The 26503-nt window shown below is 40.9% G+C and overlaps 1 protein-coding gene across 1 annotated transcript in view; it reads right to left on the bottom strand.

Moving 5' to 3' along the window:
- Positions 1-302: 302 nt before the first annotated feature.
- LOC134658707 (cadherin-99C) overlaps positions 303-26503 on the bottom strand; it is a 238510-nt gene continuing 212309 nt past the window's right edge. Inside the window, exons 5-32 of the mRNA XM_063514364.1 lie at positions 24978-25043; positions 24318-24496; positions 22453-22575; positions 21822-22061; positions 21355-21504; positions 20164-20382; positions 17572-17766; positions 17176-17313; positions 16164-16313; positions 15555-15669; positions 15126-15328; positions 14803-14943; positions 14095-14218; positions 13386-13546; positions 11546-11719; positions 10729-10938; positions 9182-9312; positions 8751-8868; positions 8488-8583; positions 7906-8059; positions 6998-7293; positions 6338-6565; positions 5785-6050; positions 3828-4046; positions 2571-2697; positions 2365-2467; positions 1797-2121; positions 303-825 (exon numbers count right to left, since the gene is read on the bottom strand). Coding sequence (XP_063370434.1) covers positions 735-825; positions 1797-2121; positions 2365-2467; positions 2571-2697; positions 3828-4046; positions 5785-6050; positions 6338-6565; positions 6998-7293; positions 7906-8059; positions 8488-8583; positions 8751-8868; positions 9182-9312; positions 10729-10938; positions 11546-11719; positions 13386-13546; positions 14095-14218; positions 14803-14943; positions 15126-15328; positions 15555-15669; positions 16164-16313; positions 17176-17313; positions 17572-17766; positions 20164-20382; positions 21355-21504; positions 21822-22061; positions 22453-22575; positions 24318-24496; positions 24978-25043 — 4742 coding nt within the window. The 3' untranslated portion in view covers positions 303-734. The remainder of the gene's footprint in view (positions 826-1796; positions 2122-2364; positions 2468-2570; positions 2698-3827; positions 4047-5784; positions 6051-6337; positions 6566-6997; positions 7294-7905; positions 8060-8487; positions 8584-8750; positions 8869-9181; positions 9313-10728; positions 10939-11545; positions 11720-13385; positions 13547-14094; positions 14219-14802; positions 14944-15125; positions 15329-15554; positions 15670-16163; positions 16314-17175; positions 17314-17571; positions 17767-20163; positions 20383-21354; positions 21505-21821; positions 22062-22452; positions 22576-24317; positions 24497-24977; positions 25044-26503) is intronic.

The raw sequence follows: 26503 nt of genomic DNA, 5'->3' as shown, positions 1-26503 counted from the left end.
AAATGCAATAGTCTGTTTAGGTAATTCAGGTTCATTTTAATATACCACGACGTGTGTAAAAAACTGAGCATTATTCCATTAATAATACTAAAAGTTAATTTTTCTGAATAAAATTAAATCTATGTTTATAAGTAACTGGCACAAAATTCATAAAAAAATAATTCATAAAAGGCAGTAAGTTCACAAAAAAAAAACAATAGATAATAAAAATTTCAAGAAAAAATATGACCATTGTTATTATTCAATTTAGAGATGGACGGACAGTTATTATATCACTAGATGGCAAACGCCAACATATCGAGGCATCCAAGACAAATATTATAACTGATGGTGCCTGTCTCTCCTTCAGGTACCCTTACAAATATTATACACATTATGAAAATAATGCCTCTATTTACAATTATAAAATACCTATTATGCACAAATTATTCTCCAATACAAAAGACTAGCCTTTGCTAAGTAAGTACACTTATGACGTATAAACATATCTAATAATTCGTTATTCACATTAATTTCTAGCTTGAAGCATATTCAGTCGTATTCTGTATCTCACCTCGCACAATAATAATTAATATTCGTTGAACACAAAATATAATTCTACGTATAATTGTTTGTTCTATGTATTATGGACGGACGGTCACCTCGTCTCTCTTAAAGTTTGAGATTCACTATAAAAGTCACTTGAAAGTCCATTGACGAAGAAAACATGAAATCCAAGGTAAAGAATTCATATTCTATAGCTCGGTAGTTGTTTCCACTGGCGAATCGTAAGCGTAGCCAGTGATATTTCTCTTTCCAAACGTCACGTTGTCATTATCAGTCGCTCTGCGAACAAAAACACATTAATTTTAACCCACAAAGTTGGAAATGAAACTACGAATATTATTACTTAGTAACTTAGTAGAAGGCATTACTAAAATGCAATGTCAGCAAAGTTGATACCTAATAGCAGCAAGCAGAAACCAGCCCAAGTAAATTCAAAATTTGAACGAGTGTTAAGGGGCCCACTGATTAACAGTCCGCCGGACGATATCGGCCTGTCAGTTAGAACAAAAAGTTGACAGTTCAGAACAACTGACAGGCCGATATCATCAGGCAGACTGGTAATCAGTGGGCCCCTTTAGAAACAAAAGACATTTATCATTTTTATTTTGACTGATCAAATTGAACCAGCCGACTGAGTGGTGTTTTCCTAATGTCGCATAGGTATGTAAGGATATAAATAGTGATGGGTAGGACATCAATTTAGAATGAGTTTGTATGAGTACCTCATTTTCTAAAATGAGGTGTTACAATGTCTTACTTCAAATGAGGTGAGGTACTAGCATATTTTCAGCGTCAACTATTCCATTAATTCCAACAGCGACAATTTTTTTAAGATGTATGAAAGCTTGCAGCGCTTACGCTTGTTGTCTTTCGTGTTTAATTGTTAACGTATTTTCGGTGGTGACGCGAAGCTATATTGAAGTACGTCGCGTGTCGGTCTCACTCCCTCTTTGGGTATTTCTAATTCATTGTTTCATTTTGAAAGGATTTTTGAGGTGATTTGTGAGTTTTGACGATCGCGAGACTCGCGAGTGAATTTGAACGGATAAGAGTTTTTTTGAAATTTGAAGTGTGTGAATGATTTGTGTGGCAAGAGGTGTTTGTGATGCGCGCGAGTAAATGAGTAAAATGAATAGAGGAGTGAAGTAAGACATTTTTGCGGTACGAAGTACTGCGACAAATTAACAAAATGAGTGGTACAAATGAGGTGCCTCACGAGTGAGCGACTCAACACTAGATATAAAGCCCACCTCTGCAATCCGGGTATATCATCATAGGCCATAATAGGCGAGCTCTTCTTGTGGTTATTGCCCCCATTGATCTTCCTCCCCAGCGTGGTGGCTAGCAGCCCGCCGCCCACGTTGTTGTTGACCCTCGGCAGCGTGCCCAGCGCGTTGTTGAGCGCGTGGTTGTTGGGCGCGCGCCTGTTGAGCGTTTGCGTGTTGTGTTGGGGGCGCGCGAACGTGTTGTTGGACATCGTGTCGAACTGGTGGTGGTTGTTGAGCGTGCCGTTCTCGTTGACGCTGGACGCTCGCGCCGTGGTCGCTGTCTCTGATAGCGTTGGGCTGCGTTCACCTAAGTAATGTATAATTGAGTGATTTATGAATGTCATTATTTTTTTACAACAAATTTTACAAAAGTTGCACCAAATTGGTTAATCCAGGGGATTAGAAGTGCAAATAATTAAACCTGCAAATACATTTTGTTCATGTTTATATTATCTTCTCGATGATTTTTAGCGAAATGTGCTTAAGGTTGAAAATTACCATAGTTAATTAAATTGTATAATACGACCGACTAATTCATTTAATGTCTTACCGTTGTCTTTGGAAAGATATTGCACGTTGTGTATATTAAATGCATGGTTGTTAGGACTGAAGTCGAGCTGTAAATCCGCGTCATCCACCGCCATGTTCAAAACCTAGAACATAATAATTTCTTTAAGGGGATTGTCGGAAGTAATAGTTTAATGGATGAAACATAATTATAAATAGGTACAAAAACACGGGTAACCGGGAGCATACCTGCGTCTCATAGCGGGGCGCAGGGTCGTCTTCGCTAGACGCGTAGCCCGAAGCAGGTCGCGGCGGCGGCATGGACATACTGAGCGTGCCGTACTGCTGCATCGTTTGCTCTTTGTGTTTCTTATACCTGAGCATAGAGAAATATAGTAAGACAAGAGTGCTCACTCCATACATCAGTTCAGACTATTAATTTCAGTGTCTACATCTAGCATCGAGTAGCGGAACTATCAGTACTGCTACTTGACAATAGATGTAGCAGTACTGATAGTTCCGCTACTCAATGCTAGATGCTAATAGTCGTTTTGGTACTAAAACTGATGTATAGAGTGAGCATTCTATGTATTTTTTTCTCTATGATCTGAGGAAATATAATAATAATAAAAATGACTTGGAAAATCAGACGTATCTAACCCTACACTGTTCATGTAAGAACACACATAAAATATTAACGTCGATAATTCATAGATTGATAAGATGTTTAAAGTCTAAAAGAAAATCGTGCTTCGAATTTGACAAATGTAGAAGACGGCATTCTACGCGTCCGTACATTATGCGGTAGCGTTGGTTGCCTGTTGGTAGTGACGTTTGACAATCCAGTGACCTCATAAAATATGGCATGGCGGAGTACAGGACCAACTACAGCTGTCAAACTAGGGGCATGTATTTTTTTAGACTCTGTTGTATGAAGAGGGTGTATATGCAATCGACACTGGGTTGACACTTTTAATTTGAATATAGAAGCTCAAGTTTGAACGATGTTTAAATCAAACTTGAGAATGTCAAATTACTCTACTTCCATAAGCCGTCATGAAATGTTGTGTTTGTAAATTAAATAATAAATAATGTATTGACAAACTAAAGTGCCTTCAAGTATTTCTAATAAACCTCCAAAGACCTCCCGTAACCTTTCACAGACTCTACCTATATCTTCTACTATCTACAATTCTGGTAATAGTTTAACTTTCAAACATCACCCGTTATGCGAAGCGTTTGAATAATCACATTTTACAGGCGTTTGTCTCGAATTAGGGCCAGTTGCACCATCCGCACTTGACAGACTGATCAACCTCAGCCAGCGCTCCACGGCGGTTTACCATGGAACTAAACTGTTCATATCGTTAAAGAGTTCGCTAAATTTTTATGTATGGAAAGTTTCATAGTAAAGCGCCGGGACGCGCCGGCTGACGTTGATCAGTCTGTCAAATGTGGTTGGTGCAACTGGCCCTTAATCTCCGTTGTACGGAGCTTGGCGCTCACCTGTTCCACGAGGCGCAGATGTAGACGGTGGCGGCGGTGGCGGCGACGAGCACCAGCGCGGCGAGCGCGAGCAGCGCGGCGGGCAGCGCGGAGGCCAGCGGCGCCGCGGCCAGCTGCGGCCGGCGCGGCGGCGGCGGCGCCTGCAGCGGCGCGCGCACCAGCGCCGCCGCCCCCGCCAGCCGGGAGGACACCGCCGACCCCAGGCCGCCGTCTATCGCTCTGGGGATTTTTTTTTTTTTTTATTGAGAAACAAACAGTCTTATAATAAACATAAGAGCAACTTAGCTAATAGCTACAAATTGATTTATTTATAGACCTATAGTCATAGAGAAATATAGGAAGACAAGAGTGCTCACTCCATACATCAGTTCAGACTATTAATTTCAGTGTCTACATCTAGCATCGAGTAGCGGAACTATCAGTACTGCTACTTGACAATAGATGTAGCATCGACCGGAAAGTCTTATCTCAATAGCATAAGACTTTCCGGTCGGTGCTATATCTATTGTCAAGTAGCAGTACTGATAGTTCCGCTACTCGATGCTAGATGCTAATAGTTTTTTTGATACTAAAACTGATGTATGGAGTGAGCACTCTATGTATTTTTTTCTCTATGCTCTGGGGAAATGTTTCAACGTTATTTAGATTCTTCACAATACTTTCCCTCCTCCTCGTTTAAGGCGGACCGGCTTAAACCTGGCCGCTGACGCGGTCGTTAGGAATCTAAAGAGATGTCGTTAAGAGGCAACAGGAGTGGTCATTTCTCCATACAAACGTACTCGACTGTTTCCTCCGTGGGTTTTGAAGCTAGAGCAATGATTTTTTCAACACAGATTAATATTGTCAATATCTGTGTCGGACCGCTTTGCTTTTTTATATATTTTTGTTTTTTAAGGCGCTAGAGCCCTTCAAAAATGGCCAAAATGGCCTAATTGACTATGCCGCAATGAGAGGCGTGGTATTCCTGATATCAATTAGCCAAAAAAGCAAAACGGTCCGACACAGATATGTAATTTCATAATCATTTAGATTTCCAAATTTGGTTACAATTGGTTAAGTTTTGGAGAAGGAAACAGTCGAGTACGAAACCTCGAGTTATGAGATTTTTACGCAGGATTTTTCGCCTCGCACTAGTTTTAGGAGTCGCTTTCGTTAGCGAGACGTGTATATTTACCTAAAATATTTAAATCTCAGCTCCTATTTCGTCTTAATGAGACCGTCATAAAGGAAATGATACACATTACATTTAGTTGTAGTTATTTTAAGGTAACGATCTGTCTTAGTTTGAATAAATTAAATAGTTAATAGGTACCTATACGAATAAAAGTTGTATATTTAGTTAAACTTGATGAAAGAAATTCGACCTTAAGATCCAATCTTCTATCAAAATATGATTCGAAACGACCCAGATACAAAATGATGCGGAAATAAGACATTGTTAAACAAAAGGCGCTGAATTATGTTAACCGTATGAACAGACACGATTTATTCGATAAACGTGTAAAACGACATTGCTTGTACTAGGGCTGCTATTAGCTAGTTGTGTAAGTAGCATTTTATGTATTTTTAGAGGGTGAAATAAATACTACGTTTTACTAAAAATATGTAATCCACATTCTTCCAGTTAGTTTTCTGGGTCGCAATCAATCAATGACCCTTTTTGTTTTTTTAACGTAAAGTTATATTTGTCGTAAAACTTTCAATTCACTTGTCTTTACTCGCGCAAGTAAGGCTCTACGGCTCATATTTTGTCTGTACTAGGGTCAAGTACATGCATTCTGCTCATCATTGCTGGTCATCGTCCTTTAGCCAAAGGGGTGTCAAGCAGTGAATTTACTCAACTGGACATACACTTTTATCTCACCTTTGTTTTTCATTTGACGCACTAAAACTTTAGAGTAAATTGTGGAAAATGTACTAAAAATTGGAGGAGTCTTAGGAATAAAGATACACTTACTTTGTAACAGGTTTGGATTCCCTCGCTAATATTTTGCCGGTGGTAGGGTCCAGCAGGTACAGCCATATGTCTGTGCCCCGGTCATCACTCTCCAGCGTGCCGTTCTCGCCGATGTAGTGCCTGGCGGTGAGTTTCTCGAGTCCCGCGATGAGTCCACTGCGCTTCTCGACGGCGTCGAGCACGCTTCGAGAACGTCGTCGCAGCGCCTCGGAATCCAGTGACGACACTTCCATCACTATCTGGTTCTCTTTTTGGAGGAGGTTGATCTGAAAATGACAACGTCTTAAAAAGTGTCGTTACCATCAAAAAATAGCATTACTCTCTCTATTTAGTAGCATTACTTTCTTTAGGTATATACAGACATAGTATACAGACACTATAGACTGAAATGACATGACTTTTTTTAAACGAGTGTCTGGCACGGGTTGCAAGGGTTTTTTAGGGTGATGGCACGGGTTGCGCGGGTACTTTGGCTAAATATCTGGTTACACCTGTTTTCTCATGGTAAACCCCATTGAAACACATTTTTATTGCATTCGTAATAGTTACTTACTACAACAGAAGCCCTGGCAATGTTATAGTCCTGTGAAGATTTAGGGTTGTCTCTCGCGGTGACACTAAATTTGAACGGCAATACTTCTTGTGGCACGTTCTCGAAGGTCTTGATGTTGCTGATGGCCCCCGTGTCCGAGTCGAGACTGAAGTACTCCTCGGCCGTCTTAGTCCACGAGTTTTTTTGGTATTCTAGCTTCCCGAATGCCCCACTGTCAGAGTCTTTGGCCTAGAAAGTCAAAATGTAGTAGGTACATGAGCAGTGTTCCATTCCTATTTTAATATTATTTCTCCTTTTATTCCAAAAAGGAGAAATAATATTAAAATAGGAATGGAACAAAGGACTTAATTACTGCCGTTCTAACTGATAGCGTTTGACCAGCTTCATCTTTAGGTCTCTACTTAGTGTAAGGCCTGAGTGGACGCTCATGTTGGGCGTGCAGCGGGGTGGGGCGTGCGGCGTGCATGTCAAACAAATGCAAATGTATAGGAGCAGCCTTAGTAAACGCTGCTCAAATTACTTGTGAGCCCGACGCCACGCTGCACGCCCCACCGAACGCTCCGCTTCGAGCGTCCACTCAGGCCTTACACTTCGCCGCACGAGTTGATAAAGCTAAAAAAATACCTAAGTAACATAGAACAAAAATGGCAGCTAACTTACCTTAACTTGTACGACGGCGGTATCCAAAGGCATATCCTTAGTAACTATAGCGTAGTATTTCCCCTTAGCAGCCGGTATAGTGGACTGGTCGGTGCCGACAAACACGGGCGAGTTGTCGTTTACATCAGTCACGTGCACCTTCACATTAGCTTTGCTGCTTTCGGGGTTGATGAGACCCTGTATCGACTCTAGCTGGATCTCGAGCGAGTATTCGGCGAGCGTTTCGTAGTCGAGCGAGCTGGTGTTCAAGTAGATGGCACAGTCGCGCTCTTCGGTCAGCTTTACGTAAAACACATCTGGCAAAAAGTGTGATACTGTGATACAACTTAAAAATATATTAACAAGAAATAATTCGAAACGAAAACTAATCTATATGTAAAGTAGTATAATTTCTGCTTTAAGTTATGAATTCTTAACATTAATTGTTTGATTGTACCTACGCATTTGAGCAAAACAAATAAGATGGTTAAAAACTGATCACTGGAAGCAATCAAATAACAATAAGTTTTTGGCAAAAGTTTCATTTTTGGTACAAGCTTTTATCGCTGACTGTACTTTTCTTACGACAGACAACTAATACTTATCGAGACAATTCTAAAAACCCCTAACACAATTAGGTTGCGTTGTTTCATCACAGAGTTCCTATGGCCACCTCCTGTCTCCATCATCAGATCAGCTCGATGGTACCATAATATTGCATTGTCGACTTACATGTGTATGCAAAGTTTCAGCTCAATCAAAAACCGGGAAGTGGATCAAATTTAACTTGCAAGATTCCATTACATAGTTACATACAGGTCGACCTAATAAAAGCTTGTTCAAAATAATAGATTTATTATCTAATAGTAAAACTAGTAAGTACTAAACTATTTAAAATAAATGTGTTACAGAAAGACTGAGACATATACCTTTTTGTGACGTTCCAGTCAGTTTACATTTGAGCGGAGTGTCAGGAGAGTGCTCTCTCTTGTTCAGCAGAGGCAAGGTCCTAACTAGTGTGCCATTGGGAGAGTTCTCCGCAACGTGCTCTGTATACAACGTGTCAGCAAACCCGAGACCAACCTGCGACAAATTGTGTCATCAGTTACCTTTAAATCCCGCGGCCGCGATGGCACACACGCGATTTTATACAAAAATTATAAAAATAAATCCATGAGACTACATGTGTTTAAATAACAAAAGAACCAAGGTGAAACGCTACCCCCTCTGCCACTTATACGGTAGTTTTACTCCATCTTCGAGTCAATCCCGTGCCGTGATTGGTCCGTGTCTTTGTACGGACCAATCACGGCACGGGATTCGCTCACCTCGTCCCCCCGCACCCCCGTATTTTTGGCAGCATCGGTTTCATGAAATAATTGCTCTAAACTCCGTCTAGAGAATTCCTAGTATAGACGGGCATAGGCCCGTGTATGTCACCTACTATTAAATGGGTGTGCGTCTAATAACAAAACAAATAATAACGGGTATGTAATTCTAATTTCACTTACGTCTGGAGGTACCGTAGCGGAATGGCTCACGTAAACTGTCAGGCTGGTGACGGAAGACAACATCGGTTCGCCTTGATCATACACTTGGACATCAACCTAGAAAAAGAAACATTTCTCATATTCTTTTATCGCCGAATTATTCTTTCAACAATCGTCTATCTTTCAGAAGGATCGATTAGGAATCGGTCCTAATTTAGCTTGCAAGATTTGATCCGCTCGAACACATAGTAAGCATGCAAGTTAAAGCTTGTAAGAATACTCACTGTGTATTCACTATCGGTTTCCTTTCTGAGATCGTCGCGAACCCTTACGGCGCCCGTGTCGGGTTCCACGTGGAAATACTTCGATGCCTTGCCTCTGCCCACGAGCTTATATCGTACTCTGTCAAGAAATTAATTATGTACATTAATTTCATTTCAATTTTGTATGTAGCGCTAGGAAGGTAGTTTTTATAGTAGTAGAAAAACGTAGTATAATAAGATATCACCAGACTTTCTTCGACAATATCTTAGATATTGTAGTAAAAAGACGAAATAAGCAATTTACAAAAAAAGGAAATTGATTCGATCGGGTGTTTGTTCAAGTTAAGAAATATTTTTATTCTAATCATACAACGCTTCTGGATTAATCTAATAAAAAAAGAGAATGGACGTATTTGAACTTTTGTAAACGTAGTAGGAAAACTTTGTCATGCCTGTTATTTGGAGCAGTCGCGTCTTCATCTATAGCTGTGACCGTTTCTACCAGAGTGCCGATGGTGGACGAGTCCTCTATTGTTACCGGGCGGACCACAGATGTGAAGATTGGCGAATTGTCGTTTTTATCCTGAAATAAATATAAAGGTCAGATATTATTACATGATGTATTCTGTAAGAAAATAGAGTAGGTAATTTAATGTGTGACCCTTTTTTTGGTATAAACTAAACTGCATCAATCTAACCTATATTGCCCAGAGCATGCGGATTGTGTTTGAGGCTTCGCTCTTAAGTATGTTTGAGGGAAATCAATTGTTTATCAAATTTTCAAATTTCAAATATTAGCTTAAAGCTAAGTAAAGTCTCAACATGAACCCTGAGAGGGTATAGCAACATTAAATATGCATTATAAACAATATATGAACTACCTAAAATCTTGATAATAATTTCTCACAATAATTATATACAACTGAATAATCTATTTCTCACTTAAGAATTCTTGAATGCTATAGTAAGATTTGTTGATTAAATATTGTTTTAGTTGTGTTTTAAATCTATGAATGTTAGTTTCTACCTGTTTGACTTAGGAACTTCATTGTATATACTAACTGACATGGCAAATGGACCAGAGTGTATCATTTTCATGTTTGAGTTAGGCCAGGCTAATCTGGTATTGGGTCGTAAATTTGACGGACGAGAGTACTGCGGGAAAAGGGAAATATTCTTTTTAACAAATCTATTCGATAAATCAAGTACTTGCCCCAAGCCGTATGCTGTCATTCTTCTCTGCCCCTTTGATTTGACTGTACCTGTGCCGACGATGAGCTAAAGGCGCGCGGCCGCCGCGCAGCCTAGCGGGCGGAGCGTGCTGACCACTCCGTTCTTGCGATTAGGGTTATCTATGTGTGAGACGGTAGACATGAAGTGGTCGTGAACCACAGACAATCCAACCTCTAGACATAGCATAGTCGCGCTACCCCCTCTGTCACACATACGGTAGCGTTACTCCATCTTCGAGTCAATCCCGTGCCGTGATTGGTCCGTGTCTTTGAACGGACCAATCACGGCACGGGATTCGCTCACCTCGTCCCCCCGCACCCCCGTATTTTTGGCAGCATCGGTTTCATGAAAGAATTGGCCTAAGCTCAGTCTAGAGGTTGGATCGTCAGTGTCGTGAACCAACCTCGACGTGGACCTCGACGGTGGCCGTGGCCCCCGGTTGCAGGCTGTCGTTCTCCTCAGTGCCGACGAGCAGCTCGTGCCGCGCGGCCGCCGCGCAGTCCAGCGGGCGGAGCGTGCTGACCACTCCGTTCTTGCGATTAGGGCTATCTATGTGTGAGATGGTAGACATGAAGTGGTCGTGAACCAACCTCGACGTGGACCTCGACGGTGGCCGTGGCCCCCGGCTGCAGGCTGTCGTTCTCCTCAGTGCCGACGAGCAGCTCGTGCCGCGCAGCCTAGCGGGCGGAGCGTGCTGACCACTCCGTTCTTGCGATTAGGGTTATCTATGTGTGAGACGGTAGACATGAAGTGGTCGTGAACCAACCTCGACGTGGACCTCGACGGTGGCCGTGGCCCCCGGCTGCAGGCTGTCGTTCTCCTCAGTGCCGACGAGCAGCTCGTGCCGCGCGGCCGCCTCGCGGTCCAATGGCCGTAATGTACGGACGACCCCGCTCTTGCGGTCGATGGAGAACAACTCGGTGTCGCCGCGCATTATCGTGTAAGTGATCTCGGGCGTCGTGTCGGGGTCCTCCGCCTGTAATGTTGATTATATCACTACAAAGTATAAAACAAAGTCGCTTCCCTGTCTGTCTGTCTGTATGTATGCTTAGATCTTTAAAACTACGCAACGGATTTTGATGCGGTTTTTTTAATAGATGGAGTGATTTAAGAGCAAGGTTTATGTATAATTTGTTAACCCGTGCGAAGCCGGGGCGGGTAGCCAGTTGTTAAATAAATGGCATCGTGCGAGTCGGACTTGCGTTCCGAGTATCCGTATCATCACACATGTTTTAAACGTTATATTTGTTTTTTTTCCTCTTACTTACTACGTATTTACCACGTTTGTGTTTTTAGAGTATTTTTATTTATTTAGAGCTTTCAATATTTTTCATTTAGAGACAAAATTGGTGTAAGCGGGCTTTATAATCTCCAGAACGATTGCAATTTTCAAGGTATTTTCCTACAAAATACACACCCTGAAAATGTGAATATGGTAACTGCAACCCTTTATACTTTATAGCATCGAATAATGAATAGAAAAATAAATTAAAAGAAAAGGAGCTTCTTAAGTTCTTGATGTACCTGTAGTGAAAAGGTGGATGTACAAGATGACAAATAGATTGAAAGCAATCGGAACCGACCTGCACTTTGACGACGGCGTATTTGGGCGCGTTCTCGGGCACTTGCACCTTGTAGAGCGGCTGCGGGAACACGGGCACCTCGTCGGGCGCGTCCAGCACGGCCACCGTCACCGACGCCGTGCCCAGCCGCCGGTCCAGCGCGCCGTCCGTCGCCGTCACCACGAACGAGTACTCCTGCCATAGAGAAATACAGGGTGGCGCATTTAGATCGGTCAGTATGGGAAAATCGACATACGACGAAGGGACATACGACGATCTCTTCTTAGGAACCATGTCATCGATTTTAGTAACAAGAAAAACTGCATTCATACATTTAAATTTTTTTTATGTAAAATGTATTGAAAAAAATTGTGGCCATTTCGAAAACATACTAAAATAAATTAAAGGATATGAAAACAATGCATTTTATTCATTTCAGACATCATGTTTCATAGTAACATTTACTGCTTAAGACCTACACAATCGATATCTAAACAGAAATAATTTTAGATTTTTTTTTTCAAACCGTCCGGGTTCGATTCCCGAGCTGAGTACACATTTTTTTTAATTTATAGATGCAGTTTTTCTTGTTACTAAAATCGATGACATGGTTCCTAAGAAGAGATCGTCGTATGTCTTATAGTTTCAGATTTTCCCATACTGACCGATCTGAATGCGCCACCCTGTATAGTAAGACAAGAGTGCTCATTCCATACACCAGTTCAGACTATTAATTTCAGTATCTACATCTAGCATCGAGTAGCGGAACTATCAGTACTGCTACTTGACAATAGATGCAGCATAGACCGGAAAGTCTTATCTCAACAGCATAAGACTTTCCGGTCGGTGCTACATCTATTGTCAAGTAGCAGTAGTGATAGTTCCGCTACTCGATGCTAGATACTAATAGTCTTTTTGGTACTAAAACTGATGTATGGAATGAGCACTCTATGTGTTTTTTTCTCTATGCTCCTGCCGAACACAATAGGCTAGATCAGGGGTCGGCAAACCGTGGCTCGCGAGCCGCATTTGGAGGTACAATTGCGGCTCTTTAAATAACCCATAAAGTTAAATTGATTTTGAGACTTCGCGGTATTGGATTATACTACATAGATTTTGTTATAAAATTCAACATGACTGTGTCATCATCCCAAATGTACTTTTGTAGGGGGAAAGTGGCATGATGGAGGTTTTGAAAAAACCACTTGCATTATTTCTGTAGTTACATAGCAGATTTTGTACGAGTTAAATGTTTGTAGATGACGGGAAATTCTCACTAAAACCAATTAAATGTTGTACAAAACTACCAAAATAATGCAGGTATGGTGGAAAAAATCACCTGATTAATGCACGCTCAAAGTGCGCGTGCGATGCATTCGCGATTTGGACGGACCTTTACATTTCTGACACCTTGATTCACTTTCTACTGCGTTGTTGCCTCGTCTATACACGTACATAGAATACTGATACCAAAGATTCATTGACCGTATAGTATAAGATGAGAAAAGTGTAAGCAAAATATATGGCACCGTACAGCGCAATCTTCTTCAAGTGTCAAACTTGGGGCACAATGTTTTCTTAGATTTTACACTCATCACTACATAGTATACAACAAAGTCGCTCCCCGCTGTCTGTCTGTCTGTATGCTTAGATTTTTAAAACTACGCAACGGATTTTGATGCGGTTTTTTTTAAATAGATAGAGTGATTCAAGAGGAAGGTTTATGTATAATATGGGTGGGTCGCCAGTAAATAAATAAATGAAATTTGCTTTAATAATGTACATATGTCGCTTTCCTTTTGGTCCCAGATTTGAGCCTGTGGGGAGAGGACAGGTTAAGTAAGTACTTATGTGAAACTACCTTAGTTTTTTCATAGTCCAGTTCTGTCTTGGTGCTGATCATCCCCGTGCCGTTGTCGATATTGAAGGGCAAGTGCGGCGGCAGGTTGTAGCTGACCATGGCATTGACGCCCTCGTCCCTGTCCGTCGCGTGAACGTAGCCCACGAATTCGCCTGCTAAACCTGTAATACGGATAAACAGGGTAACTTTAATGTTGAATCAAAATCAACCTTTCAAACATGGATCTGAAATTTAAACCTAGTTGAAGGTATTGGGTGCGCCATTTTATATTAAGTTACCTTTTTTAAATTTTGATTTCTTTCTCCTATTAGGATTGAAAGAGCTGGCGATTCTGGGTAGAAATTCCTAGTCTATGGGGTAGAAATATGAAAAAAAAAAAACAATGGAGTGTACTGTTTTATTCATTTGATTTTACTCAGACCGCAAAGTAAGACACGGAATGTTTTTTCTTAGTTGTTTATACGTTTTTATAAACATTGCACATAATACTTAGTTTTTTATACGACAAGGCATGCAAAAACTGATTGTTTCTACTCGTCGACTGTAATTCTTGAATTAAGATTTCGTATACCAAACTGCAATTGGGTATTTTTAATGTATGGGCTTCCAACTCAACTCCAATATTCATTTCGACTACGGTGCCTAAAATCGAGAAAAAAACTGTCTAAAAATTGAATTTAGCGCGGAGCAAGTGCCAATTTCAACTTACCTTCTTTGACCTGGAAATTATAGGAGTCCTCGTCAAACTCTGGATTGTTGTCATTGATATCGGTCACCTTGATGTTGACCGTGGCTGTACTGGACAACTTGCCAGGGTCTTCTGCTTTGATCATCTGAAATGGAGCAAATTCTAAATGTTATACTATTTTCGCTTTACGCCATCGCAACCAGAAGTATGTTGCGAAGTTATGTACTTAATACAATTGTTATTGTTAGCTTTTTTGGTGACAATGATGACATAACTATAAATCATAGGCAACAGAAGTTTTTCTAAGTTCTAAGCATTAGACAGCGTATTGGAAAAAGGAGTAAACGTCAATAACATAACTATTTAATCGGTCGTGCAACTGCCCGACTGCCGAAGGGGTAGCGCCGATCAACTATTTATTTTTACTTGTTTAACGCTGACTAGTCACACACATTTTACTAGGAGAAAAAAACTCTTGCAAAGAAAATAACGACTCATCACTACTCGCCTATCATTAATCGTCCATGTTAGAACAGCTGTCTTACGGAGGGGGATCTGGATTCTGGGTGCGTAGCCAACATGCCAATCATTTACGCTCCGTAGCGAACGAAACGCACTGTCACTGACGCACTAATATGGAAGAGTGATATGATAGAGACACAAAGCGTTTTAGTGTCGTAGCGCAAGCGATTGTCACCTTGGCTAGGCACCCTGATATAATTCACATACCAGTTGATACCGCGTGAGAACTTCTCTGTCCAGCCTCCTGATGACGGTGATGATGCCAGTCGTGGAGCCGATTGCGAATTGTCTCAAGTCATTCCCTGACATTATGGAGTATGCCACCGGCTCGTTTTCTGGATCCTTGGCCTGAAAATATAAATTATCTGTTTAACACATACTCAGTACTTATAATTATAAAACTTCAATATGTGTACAAAAAGATGACCGGTCTGGCCTGGTTGGTAGTGACCCTGCCTGTGAAGCCGCGGTCTCTGCTGGCTGAACCCACTGTATCTTAAGGGACGGAAACAGTTGGGTAGATTACTTACAGTGACGGTGAGCACGGTGGAGTTGATGGCGGCGCCCTCGGAGACGGGCGCCTGGTAGTCCCGCGCCGAGAACACGGGAGGCCGCGTGTTGGGTCCGGGCGCCACGGACAGCTCCACGATGCCCTGCGAGCTCAGGCCGAGCGCGTCGGTGGCTCGCACTGTGACGCTGTATTGCTCGCCCGCTTGTAGGTGCCCGGTGCTTGCTGAAAAATATAATTAAGAGATTCTATATTTCTGTCATCCGTCAAGGAGCGAATTCAAAATGTTTTAATCTGTTATGTATTTGATTTTGATATGAGAAGATCGCGTTTGGGGCGCGGGTAATGATATGGGAGTCGTGGCATAAGAAAACACACCCATATTAGGATTTGTATATGCAGAAATGGGCTCGGCTATACAAACAAATAAAACTAGTATATAGTAACTTACAGATGATTCCGGTTTCGGGATCAATAGTGAATTTGTTGCCCCCGTTATTCGAAATGTGATAGATGGCGTAGGTGATACGCGCATTTTCACCTTCGTCTATATCTGTCGCTTCAACCTGAAAACACAAGAAATATAATAAGTATATTTTAATTTTTAACAAGCAGAAACGTCTGCGATCGATAACCGTACCTGCCTGGCTGGTAGCCGTTTAAGAAGTATAAATCTATCTCTTACGGTAGATGTCGCTCGGGTCCCCTTGACCCATATGGTGGTAAGATTTGCTGGCTACGGATGAGGTATTGGTGGCTCAGATGGCAGAGCGCTGGAGTATCGATCCAGAGGCCGTGAGTTCAAGTCTCACCCAAGACAGTAATATTACCACTTTTAAAAATAAGTATATTTTAGGTACTATTATTTCGATTAGTTACCTACATTAAAAGAAAGGAAACGTTAATTCATCTTTCAAAATCGACAAAACCAAGAAATCTAGTTTCTGGCTGACCGGTTTTAATCGAAAATTAGTCCTACCTTGCGCTATTCTGTTCTGATTTTTTATGATATTTAATTAGTAGTTTTTTTTTGGTTATTTAATTATTAATTAAAATGAACCTTATAGACAGCAGTAGGCTCCAGGCTGGCGGGGACAATGATGGGCTGCGTTTTAGGTATAACTGGGGCGTTGTCGTTCTGGTCGAGCAGCTGCACGGCCAGCGAAAGGGGGGCCGACGCCGCGCCGCCGTTTGCTTCTCGAGCTACAACCTGAAAATTATAAATATAGCTGGTCAACCAAATCTTGTCAGTAAAAAAAGGCGCGAAATTCAAATTTCCTATGGGACGATATCCCTTCGCGCCTACATTTTTCAAATTTGCCGCCTTTTTCTACTGTCAAGATCTGGTTAACCAAGTATATTTAATAAATCAATTACACTTTTCTAAATAACAGGGGCCCGGCCCGAGCTTCCGGAGCTGCGTTTTCTATGGAAAGGACCACGTGATCACCGATCAGCCGTCTTAGAAAATGACATTCGGATGCCTCGGCCCGCGCAAGGCCCGGTCTAGCGTGAGTCATCCTTTATTTGTAGGAATTAAAAAAACAAAGGAGGCGAATATCCAAAGATACAGTAGTGTGCAATATTAACAGCGGTCGAGAAGTCAACTGTTTTGTTATTTTTCTACATTACTTGACATGACTCTCAAAATTGACTGTAAAAAACACCTAATATTGGAAATCAAATAATAATAATTCTTATTAAACTGGAAAACACTAATATGTAAGTACAATGTACAATAATATTAATGTAGCAATAATTTTAATTTAGTACAATTCAGGCTTTACATCTAAATCCATCAACAAAAAACTTTTTTTAAGACGATATTTCTCGCATGTATTCTAATTGTCCATCATCGGAATTTGTTGTTGATTTTTAACCGGCTACATGTGAAGTTAGGTTCGACCAAAATGATAATATTAATTAACTACCTACATACATTTGACATAATTACGCATGACGATCGAGTTTGTTATCATAACCATCGCACAAATAACTCTCCCCGTTTGTTTACAAATACTACTCGTCTGTCTCGTATTCAGAGCAGGTTAGTTGTAACTTGCAACACTTACTTGGAATCTGAATTTGCCAGGATTAGGGGGATCTCTGTCTAATCTGTCGTCGTTAACTACAAGGTAGCCATCCTTAGCGACGTCGAAGAAGTTGGTCGTTAATTCGAACGTATACTTTGGCACTGGATCTCCGGGGCCCTGTAAAAGACAGAAACATTTTTATAAACATTTTTCGGCGCATCGTTGTCTTTTGCTAGACAAAGTCCGGTCTTTTGTAAAGCAGTTCAATCAAGTTTTCACCCCGTCCGCCTCATTCGGCATTGACAGGTCATCCAATATCCAGTTATAATTTGAGATTTAAATAACACAATTTTAACAAAAACTATCAACTGCCAAGAGCTACTGGCGTGAATCGAATAGATTGATTTAGCTTAAATAATATAAAGGATCACTCACCAGGTCTGGATCAGTGACTGTCAGTCGTATGGGCTCGCCGCGCGCGTCCAGCACCTTGGTCCCGCGTGGCGAGTTCTCCTCGACGCGGCCCTCGTCCGCGGACGCGTGCACTGCAGGTGGACTCGCGTCTACGGGTCGAACTGTGATAGTCAGCTTGGCTGTGGTGTAGCGACGCGCCTCGGAAACTTCTGCGGCCTGCAATTTTACATTCAAGTGCTTAGTTACTTGTTTTAGTGGACAGCAGTTACTCCTACATGGAAATTACTCTGACTAGCCAATGTACCATCACGCTCCGCGATTGTTACGCCATTTAGGGTTCTAGCTAAATTTGACATTCCATAGCGTAAGTATGGAACAACCAATTTAGCTAGGACCCTAAATGGCGTACCATTCCCGTGTAATGACTGTACTCGGGTCACCGTTATTATGCGCTTATAGCTAAGCCGTTGATCCTGGATTTTGTCTAGGACTATTTTGTATTTCGAGTGGTTTGAGAACTTCTGGTCTAATTCTAAAAAGATCTAATTTCCAGCATGCGCATGCGATTTTAGTTACAATGCGGACCATTGAGGTTACAACAATTCAGCCGACCGATTAAACAACGCAATGTAATGCAACTCGCTTGCGAGTTCTCGCACCGTCTAAATGAGCCTCTTAAACGCTTGTATTAACGCGTGACGCGACTGACACGAGCTTGGGGTGAGTGGAGCGCGCGGTCGCGAATCGCATTGCATTTGGGAGCAAGGCCGAATCGAGGCGTAAGCGCGGTGCGATCAAATTACGCTTCTAGAGTCCATTGACAAAGTCGTCCGTCAAGTTTTAGGTGAGCGTTTTCCAAAAAAAATGTACATTTCATTCATGTCTTCAAAATATTGACTTCTTGGGCTCATTTTACTCAGAATCATTTGTACATTCACGCCTCATACGAGGGGCGTTCAAAATATTCTCGGTATTGATAACTTACGACCTCTTCTAAAATTTCTTTCGTTACTGGCCGCTAAGGTTTATTCATTGACATTAAAAAAAAAGTATAATTCGAACCGAGATGGTCTTTTGTTTTTCTGCAATTGCTGAACAAACATGAACATCATGTGCGAATTGACAATGTTAACTAAATTAGAACATCGATGCGTGATAAAATTCTTGACAAAACAGGGTAAAAATCAAAAAACCATAAAAGAGGAAATGGATTGTGTTTACCGTGAGTCTGCTCCTTCTTTATCTACCATTCAAAAGTGGTCAAGCGAGTTTAAACGCGGAAGGGAGAGTATTGAAGATGACCCTAGACCTGGCCGGCCTGTAGTAGCTACTTCACAAGAAAATATTGATAAAGTGGAAAAACTTATATTGGAAGATGGTCGAGTGAAGGTAAAATCTATAGCACAAGTAACCAATCTCTCTATTGGTACCGTACATGATATTATACATCACCATCTTAATATGTCAAAAGTAAGTGCAAGATGGGTTCCGCGAATGCTGACTCGGCTTCAAAAAGACATGCGTGTAGCTTGTTGTTCCGATTTTATTGACCTGTGCGGTGAAAATCCTGATGAGGTGCTGCAAAGAATAGTTACTGGAGATGAAACCTGGGTTCATCATTATGACCCAGAGAGTAAACAAGAGTCCATGCAGTGGCACATTAAGGGTTCAGCTCATCCCAAGAAGTTCAAGGTCATCCCTTCAGCTGGCAAGGTCATGGCCACGATATTTTGGGATTGTGAAGGAGTATTACTAATCGATTATAAAGAAAAAGGTGTAAATATCACAGGACAGTACTACGCTAACATTCTACGTCAATTAAAGGATGTAATTAAAGAAAAGAGGCGAGGAAAGTTAACCAAAGGTATTCTGCTTCTGCATGACAACGCCCCCGTCCATACTGCTCATATTGCCAAGGCAGCTATTGTTGAATGTGGGTTTAAAACTGTTACTCACCCACCGTATAGTCCGGACTTAGCCCTCAGCGACTTCTTTTTGCTCCCCAATCTTAAAAAGGATCTGCGTGGAAATAAATTTTCTGACGATGAAGCATTGAAGGCGGCAGTGGAGGAGCATTTTTACACGAAAGATAAAAAATATTTTTACGAGGGATTAAAAAAAATAATTGATCGATCTTTTAAGTGTATGAACATAGGGGGGGAGTATATTGAAAAATAAAAATATCAAACTTTTCGTACTTGTTTGTTTTCATTCTCATACCGAGAATATTTTGAACACCCCTCGTACATAAAAAAATGTGTCCCAAAATGTTGTATGAAAAAATATTTTTCCAGTGCGTCACGTTCATACAAATAAAAAAATTATTCATACAAAAATGTCACGAGCTGGAAAGGAAATCTTGGGACACATTTTTTCATGTATGAGGCGTGAATGTACAAATGATTCTGAGTAAAATGAGCCCAAGAAGTCCATATTTTGAAGACATGAATGAAATGTACATTTTTTTTGGAAAACGCTCAGGTACGTGTGATGACCCGGCCATACATTTTCAATGTCATTACCGAGTAGTTGCCAACATCGCGCTGTCGGAATCTATCCGAACGCCGCAGTCGCAGTTTGTGGCTAATTTTTAACCCGAAAATCGAAACTCACGGTTATAACCAGCTGAAACTTTTTAGCGACGCTAGTATCGACCGGTTTCAGCTGCCTCACGGCACCGGTGTGTTGGTCGATGGTGAAGTACTCCGGCCAGGAGTCGGGCTCGCCGGCGCTGATGCTGTACCGGATCCGGGCGTCCAGGGTGTCCATGTCGACCGCTTGGATTTTCTCTGGTTCAAGTGTTAGTATGCCCGCTAAAACGCCGCTGTTAACCTGCAGGATTTATAAGAAAACAAGTTAGTTACTAATGATAAGATAGATAAGATAAAAGATTTTTATTCGTGACGTTCACAAAACATGTACGAACATGTACAGACAACAACAGCAAGAACAGAAGAGAACAATAAGTGTGCATCACGAAATGGACCCAACTCAGCATAATGCTAGCTATAAAGCCAGCGCTGGTCTTCCGTAGGGCCCATTCGGTGATGCCACGACAGATAACACAAAAAGATACATATCAAAACATTTTCAAAAGATACACAGAAGAAGCAATTAAGAAAACAGAGAATACAAACATTTATACATGAAAACGAATTAAGAATACAAACAAAACAAAAAGAAAAGAAAAACATAAACAGACAAAAATTTATAATAGACGTAAAATTATGAACGCGACCATACCATGCGTCAACGCTTGCCTGATAGAGGAGAGTAAAAATGTATATATCTATAATACCTGGTGTAATTAAATGTAATAATAAATTTTTTGAATCGGGCTGGTAGCAAATATTCATCCGTTATATGAATCCGTAACTTGACTCCACTCCGAAGCGATTAAAAAAAATTGGTAATTTAAGTTGTTTCTCTGATAATATAAAATAAAAGATTGTGAGAATATAGGTATATTAACAAGCGTCACTGGAGTCCTACATATTTTTAAGATACCATGAAAGTTGTAGGACAGTCATTTGTCGGTTGGGCTTCTTTCTACGCCTGATGGTGTAAGTGAGATTGCTAGATAGTCTAGGCCACAGAATAAATAATAGTACTAAGTACAGAAGACTCACTCTCTAACAAAACGCGTCTGTTACGATCAGCACAGATATGGCCGCTAGGTGGCGACAGCACCTCGCGCGGCTTATGGCTTTCCCCAAAATTGGGACCGAACGGATGTACTTTTAGCTACCTGTAGCAAAGCGACGAAATCGCGAAGTGAGACACGCCTGTCTAGACGGTACTTACGTAGCTGGAATACTCCGGGTTAATACACGCCCCGGCGTGCAGGGAACAACCTTTATAGATAAAGGATGGATCCTGGTCGTCATCATCCAGCACGTTCACAGTCAGCGTGCCCGTACTTGACATCCGTTTCTTATTGTCGCGCGCACGATCCTGAAAAGCAAACGTTATAATGTGGTCGTGCATTTAGAGCTATTCAATCTTTTCGATTAAAAAAACTTGCAGACGGATTCGATTGATTATCAGTTTTCATCAGTTCCGTTCTTACTTATAGTTTAAAATGCTACGATTAAGTAGATGAATGTGATTTAGTTGCTTTGTTCAACTTCTCGTCTTATCATCAGGCTTACAATGTCATATTACTGGCTTATTAAGCTATGTAGCAAATTTTAATACTGAAACCTTAGAATGTTTAAACTCCAAACACACAGACAGCCCGCTTAAAGTACTCCTAAACCCAAGATACTCACAGAAGCTACAATAGTGACTAGATACTGCTGCGTGCGCTCGTAATCCAAGCTCCTGTTGACTGTGACGATGCCCTGATGCGGCAGCGGTATGGAGAAGTAGCCATAACCGTCAACTGCACCGCTTGCCTCCAAAGTCTCATTATCTCCTGGTATTATGAAGTATTCGGCTAATCCATTGACGCCCGCGTCTATGTCGACTGCTCGTATTTTGTCGAACACCGTGGTTCCTATGGGTACAAGCTGGAAACATAATATTTGTGTTTTAACGCACACATAAATAGCTACATTGTCTGAAACTGAAACATCGGACTTCTAAGTGCGCGGCAACAAATAAGTACATTTTCACCAACACAACTCATCTCTTTGCGTGATTTAATTTGATAGATAAAACTACTGTTAGCCCTATTCATAAAATATGCTAGGGCAGCTTCATAAAATGTTATTACTTCCATAATAGTTAATATTCTATGGCACATCTATGGAAGCTGTAAATTGCTTGTAAGCTACCGGGCATTCGCGCGTTAATTGACACTTAAATCTTATACCTAACTGTCCAAAACGCGTTTCTGTGCTAAGTACGCATTGAATTGCGGTAAGTAGTAGTGTCATCGTGCGCGTTCGTGGTTCTCACCTCTGACACGTTGGTCACATACGGCACTCCCTGGAAGGCTGGCGCGTTGTCGTTGATGTCAGACACCCGGACTATCACCGTGGTTGTTCGCCGCCGGTTCGTTGCTTTCACTTGGCAAACCAGCTGGAAAGATTGTTTAGGCGGTTTAAGAGCGGTCACTATGTAAAGCCGCGTATGAATAATTTGCATCTCATAGAATCGATTTGATTGCAAAAAATTGTTAAGTTCAGTATTCTTTATATAAAACAGTGTGGTAGGTCGGCAGTAAACTTGCTGCAATTTGCAATTAATCTAAGCCGGCTTTTAGACAGCTTAAAGCTATTTCATATCTAAAGTTAGTGCCTATCTGCTACGTTAATCGTGTATCGGCTTGGTAAAAACATTTAAACTACTTATAAGTAAAAGCGGTTAACTACTTGAATGATCTTTCTTCACGTTCTCTAAGCTGTGGCAACTGTGGGCGACGGTCATTAATTAACTTCTTAACGGGTTATATTGACATCAATATGCAGATTCACCTACGTTTCTCTATAGGTATGAATATTTTTTTAACCCAATTAAGCTATTGTGTGATGGAACGCTATATTTATGGTTGTGTAGACATCATTTATGATGACTATCCTTATCAAGTTAATTATCTTTACATTCAAACGTGTTAAAATTAGACACTGAGTGTGTTACTAACGAAAACCGTAAGAGTGCAAGTCGGCAAGTCCGACCGAGGGTTCCGTAATGTAGTTTTGAGATTTTTGCCTGTACTTGCAGTGTAAGACGATATTACTTGCCAAATTTCATAGTTCTAGGTCAACGGGAAGTACCTACCCTATAAATGTTGATTCCCTTGAGCGTATCGAAATACATTATTTGCGGCATAAACGGCAGTAAGTATCTTTTTTTACTTCAACTTAGAAGTTTTTTTTTTCAGGGACTGTAGACTTGAGTATATGGTTTTAATTTCAACTCGATGCCTCCTTGCGTTCCGGAGATAAAGGGTCTTGCCAGACAGACAGACGGACGGACAACCCGGTTCCGTTTCTTCTTTTTGAGGTACGGAACCCTAAAAACGAAAACAATGTAGGTATTTAAGTCGGATAACGGGTTGTGGTTGATGATACAAAGCTTAAGCTAAGAGTATGTACATACTACCTGTACAACTACCTGACCGAAAAAAATGGACATCGCAGTTTTACACGTCGTAAGGTTTGTATTTATTTTTCCCACGACTTACATATAATAGGAACGATGACGACCTGTTGCCATAGAACAATCGGCGCTAAAATGAAACTATGAATGGACTCTCTTTCCAAGTTTTAACGGTAGAAGACAGTACAGTAGCTGAAAATTAAGGTAAGTCACATCGAAACATCACGGCTTAATTTCATTGAAAGAGAATGGATATTAACTCACATTTATAGACGGGTCTAACGCGAATTTTATTCACATACCTTTATTTACCGACGTTATTTACCAAGACGACGACGACGTTCATTTATCAAGAAACACCCCAGGAATTTTAATAGGGAGGATGGATTCAACTTATCGCCAACTTGGGAACCAGTGATACAGAAGTTAAAGCCAAAGGATCTATCTTCGGACGTGTGCGTGGATATTGTGAGTGTTGCGTGTCGGACTATTGACAATAATTAACATTATGTGTAGTGGGTGGTTTGAAAATGTGATGTCTACCCCAAACTTTTTTATACACTTTTCGTCGGGTAGTTGCACAAATCTCTGTTTTGACACTTTGCTGGGACATCAGTTAGCCGCGACCATGACCAGTGAAACCTGTGTAGAAACGTCGGTAAATAAAGGTATGTGAATAAAATTCGCGTTAGACCCGTCTATAAATGTGAGAGAATGGATACCTGGAAGACCATATGCGAGAGGTTGTCGGCATCCCTGTCTAGCGGCTGCAGTAGCTGCAGGCGCTTGCCGTCCAGCTGGAACAGTGTGGGGCCCTTGGGGAACACCGTCGACAGCACCACGTCCACGCCCGGCTCACCCACTATTGGTAGCTCCGCCGGTACCGTGCTTTGGTTCACTTCTGTTATTTCAAAAAGAAAACTATATCAAAAGACATTCACATTACAAACCTGCGTAAAGAGGTACATACCTACCTACTACTTTTTTTAGTAATTACGCCATTTGTAAGCCAACAATCTTCAAATTGATAGTGCAATTGTACGAGTACAAAGGCTGTCCCAATTCTTGGGGTCGAGCGAGATGGCATGTAATCGAGAATCAATAGAAATAACATTGACATTTTATACAATCTCACGACAAGATGTACTTTGATCGAAAGATGTTGGTTGCTCCCATTCCGTAGAAGTTTATGTTTCTAAATACTTATAAAGTATATGACAAAATATGTAGGCATTATTATAAAAAACGCACTATTTATTAAGTCATAAATTAGCTCACCAATACAAATTTTAAATATTTTGTTCGTAATAAGTTTTGAAGCAACTAGAAAGTAGAGCATTTATTGAAGGGCTAGTGTATTATATAAATAATTCGTCACTTACGATTTCCCCTGCTCTCCTCTATATCCACGATGATGCTGGCTTGGCCGGTTTCCACATCACATGGTCCTGTCGAATAAAGCTATAGATTATTACGTAATATTGTATGTCAGAAACGAATTCATATTGGTTACTTATGAAAAATGAAGCAATCATACAGTCAGCAGAATAATTCAGAAAACATAAATACTTTTTCTTTCAATAGAAAAGCCCTGCACAATAACTATCAGTCGAACCGTTGTAAACGACCTGACTATGATAAGTAAAGGTAAAATACTGGACTTTTAAAATACTTTATTTTAATCAAATTAATTACAAAATACGTTATAATTTACACTTTAAGTAAACCTATCGACAGTCGCTGGATCAAGAGAGCTCTGAAGGTCGTGCAGCCCCTTTTATAGGCTCGGTATCCCCGCCGAAGTCTGCTGCCATTCCAGGTAGGCGGGGCGGCGGCTACCTGGTCCTATGATGCAGCTCTCCGATAGGTGGCGCTGTAGCGGCTCCTCGTAGTGTCTTCGTAAGCCGCTAGGTGGCGCTTTCAGCGCTTGGCGCCATGGTTGCCAACACGGCCCTCCTGCACGGGGCCCGCCTCGGGCACCTCACGAGTTAAGATGAAATGCTGTAACATACAAAAATAATAATTAGCATATATTGTACATTTATTTGACGGAAAACATCTCGGCTAGCAAATTTTCCTCATTACTCCATTCAAGTCCCGAATTCCAGGCACCGACTAAAGGGCTGTAGCCGCACTTAGTTTTTAGGCCTTTATACATCGGAATAACTTGCACTTAAAGGGCATTTCGCCGCACTTAAGATTTTCAAGCTTAACTTGGATGGCAGTTATGATAGAAATATTTGCACGTCTTAATGATCCCGTAAACAATGCATTTTATCTTGACTCGCCCTAAAATATATAATTTTAAGTTGAACTGAAGAAATAAAGTTTCTATTTATTTTATTAGAATCGTTTTATTTTCCTTGCCAACACGGCAAATCAAAACAAAAACACATTACAGTTACTCTCGTATCTTGGAATAATCGCGTTTGTAAAATATTGTAAATCTTAGGAGCCGAACAAAACTTTAAAAACAAAAAATTAAAAATATATATAAAAATTATTAGACAATAAATGGCCACAATACATACTTTTCATTTGATTAAGCTAGGTCCCATTCATCAATTTTTATCCATGGTTTTATATTCTCTGCCGACGTAATGCCAGTGTACTTTTTAGCGGTTCTCTCACTACCTTTTACATCCGTCACCTCATATCTATCGTTACCCACTACTTTCTTAACTTGAAATGGACCTTTGAATGTAGGTAACAGCTTTCTACTTTTGCCATCATTATTTTGACTTTGGATTTTGATTAAAACCAAATCACCCTCAGTATACTTTCGTGCTTTGATTCTTGATCGGTCGAATCTCTGCTTTTGTGCTTCAGCGTCAGCTCTAATATTTTCATCAACTTTCTCGCGCAACTTAGTCACGTCTAATAATTGTTGAGAGTCATTATCCGGGGC

Source organism: Cydia amplana, chromosome 2, assembly GCF_948474715.1.
Source record: "Cydia amplana chromosome 2, ilCydAmpl1.1, whole genome shotgun sequence".
Classification (NCBI taxonomy): domain Eukaryota; kingdom Metazoa; phylum Arthropoda; class Insecta; order Lepidoptera; family Tortricidae; genus Cydia; species Cydia amplana.
Note: the sequence above shows the minus strand (reverse complement) of the source record. Positions and strands in the feature narration are given on the sequence as shown.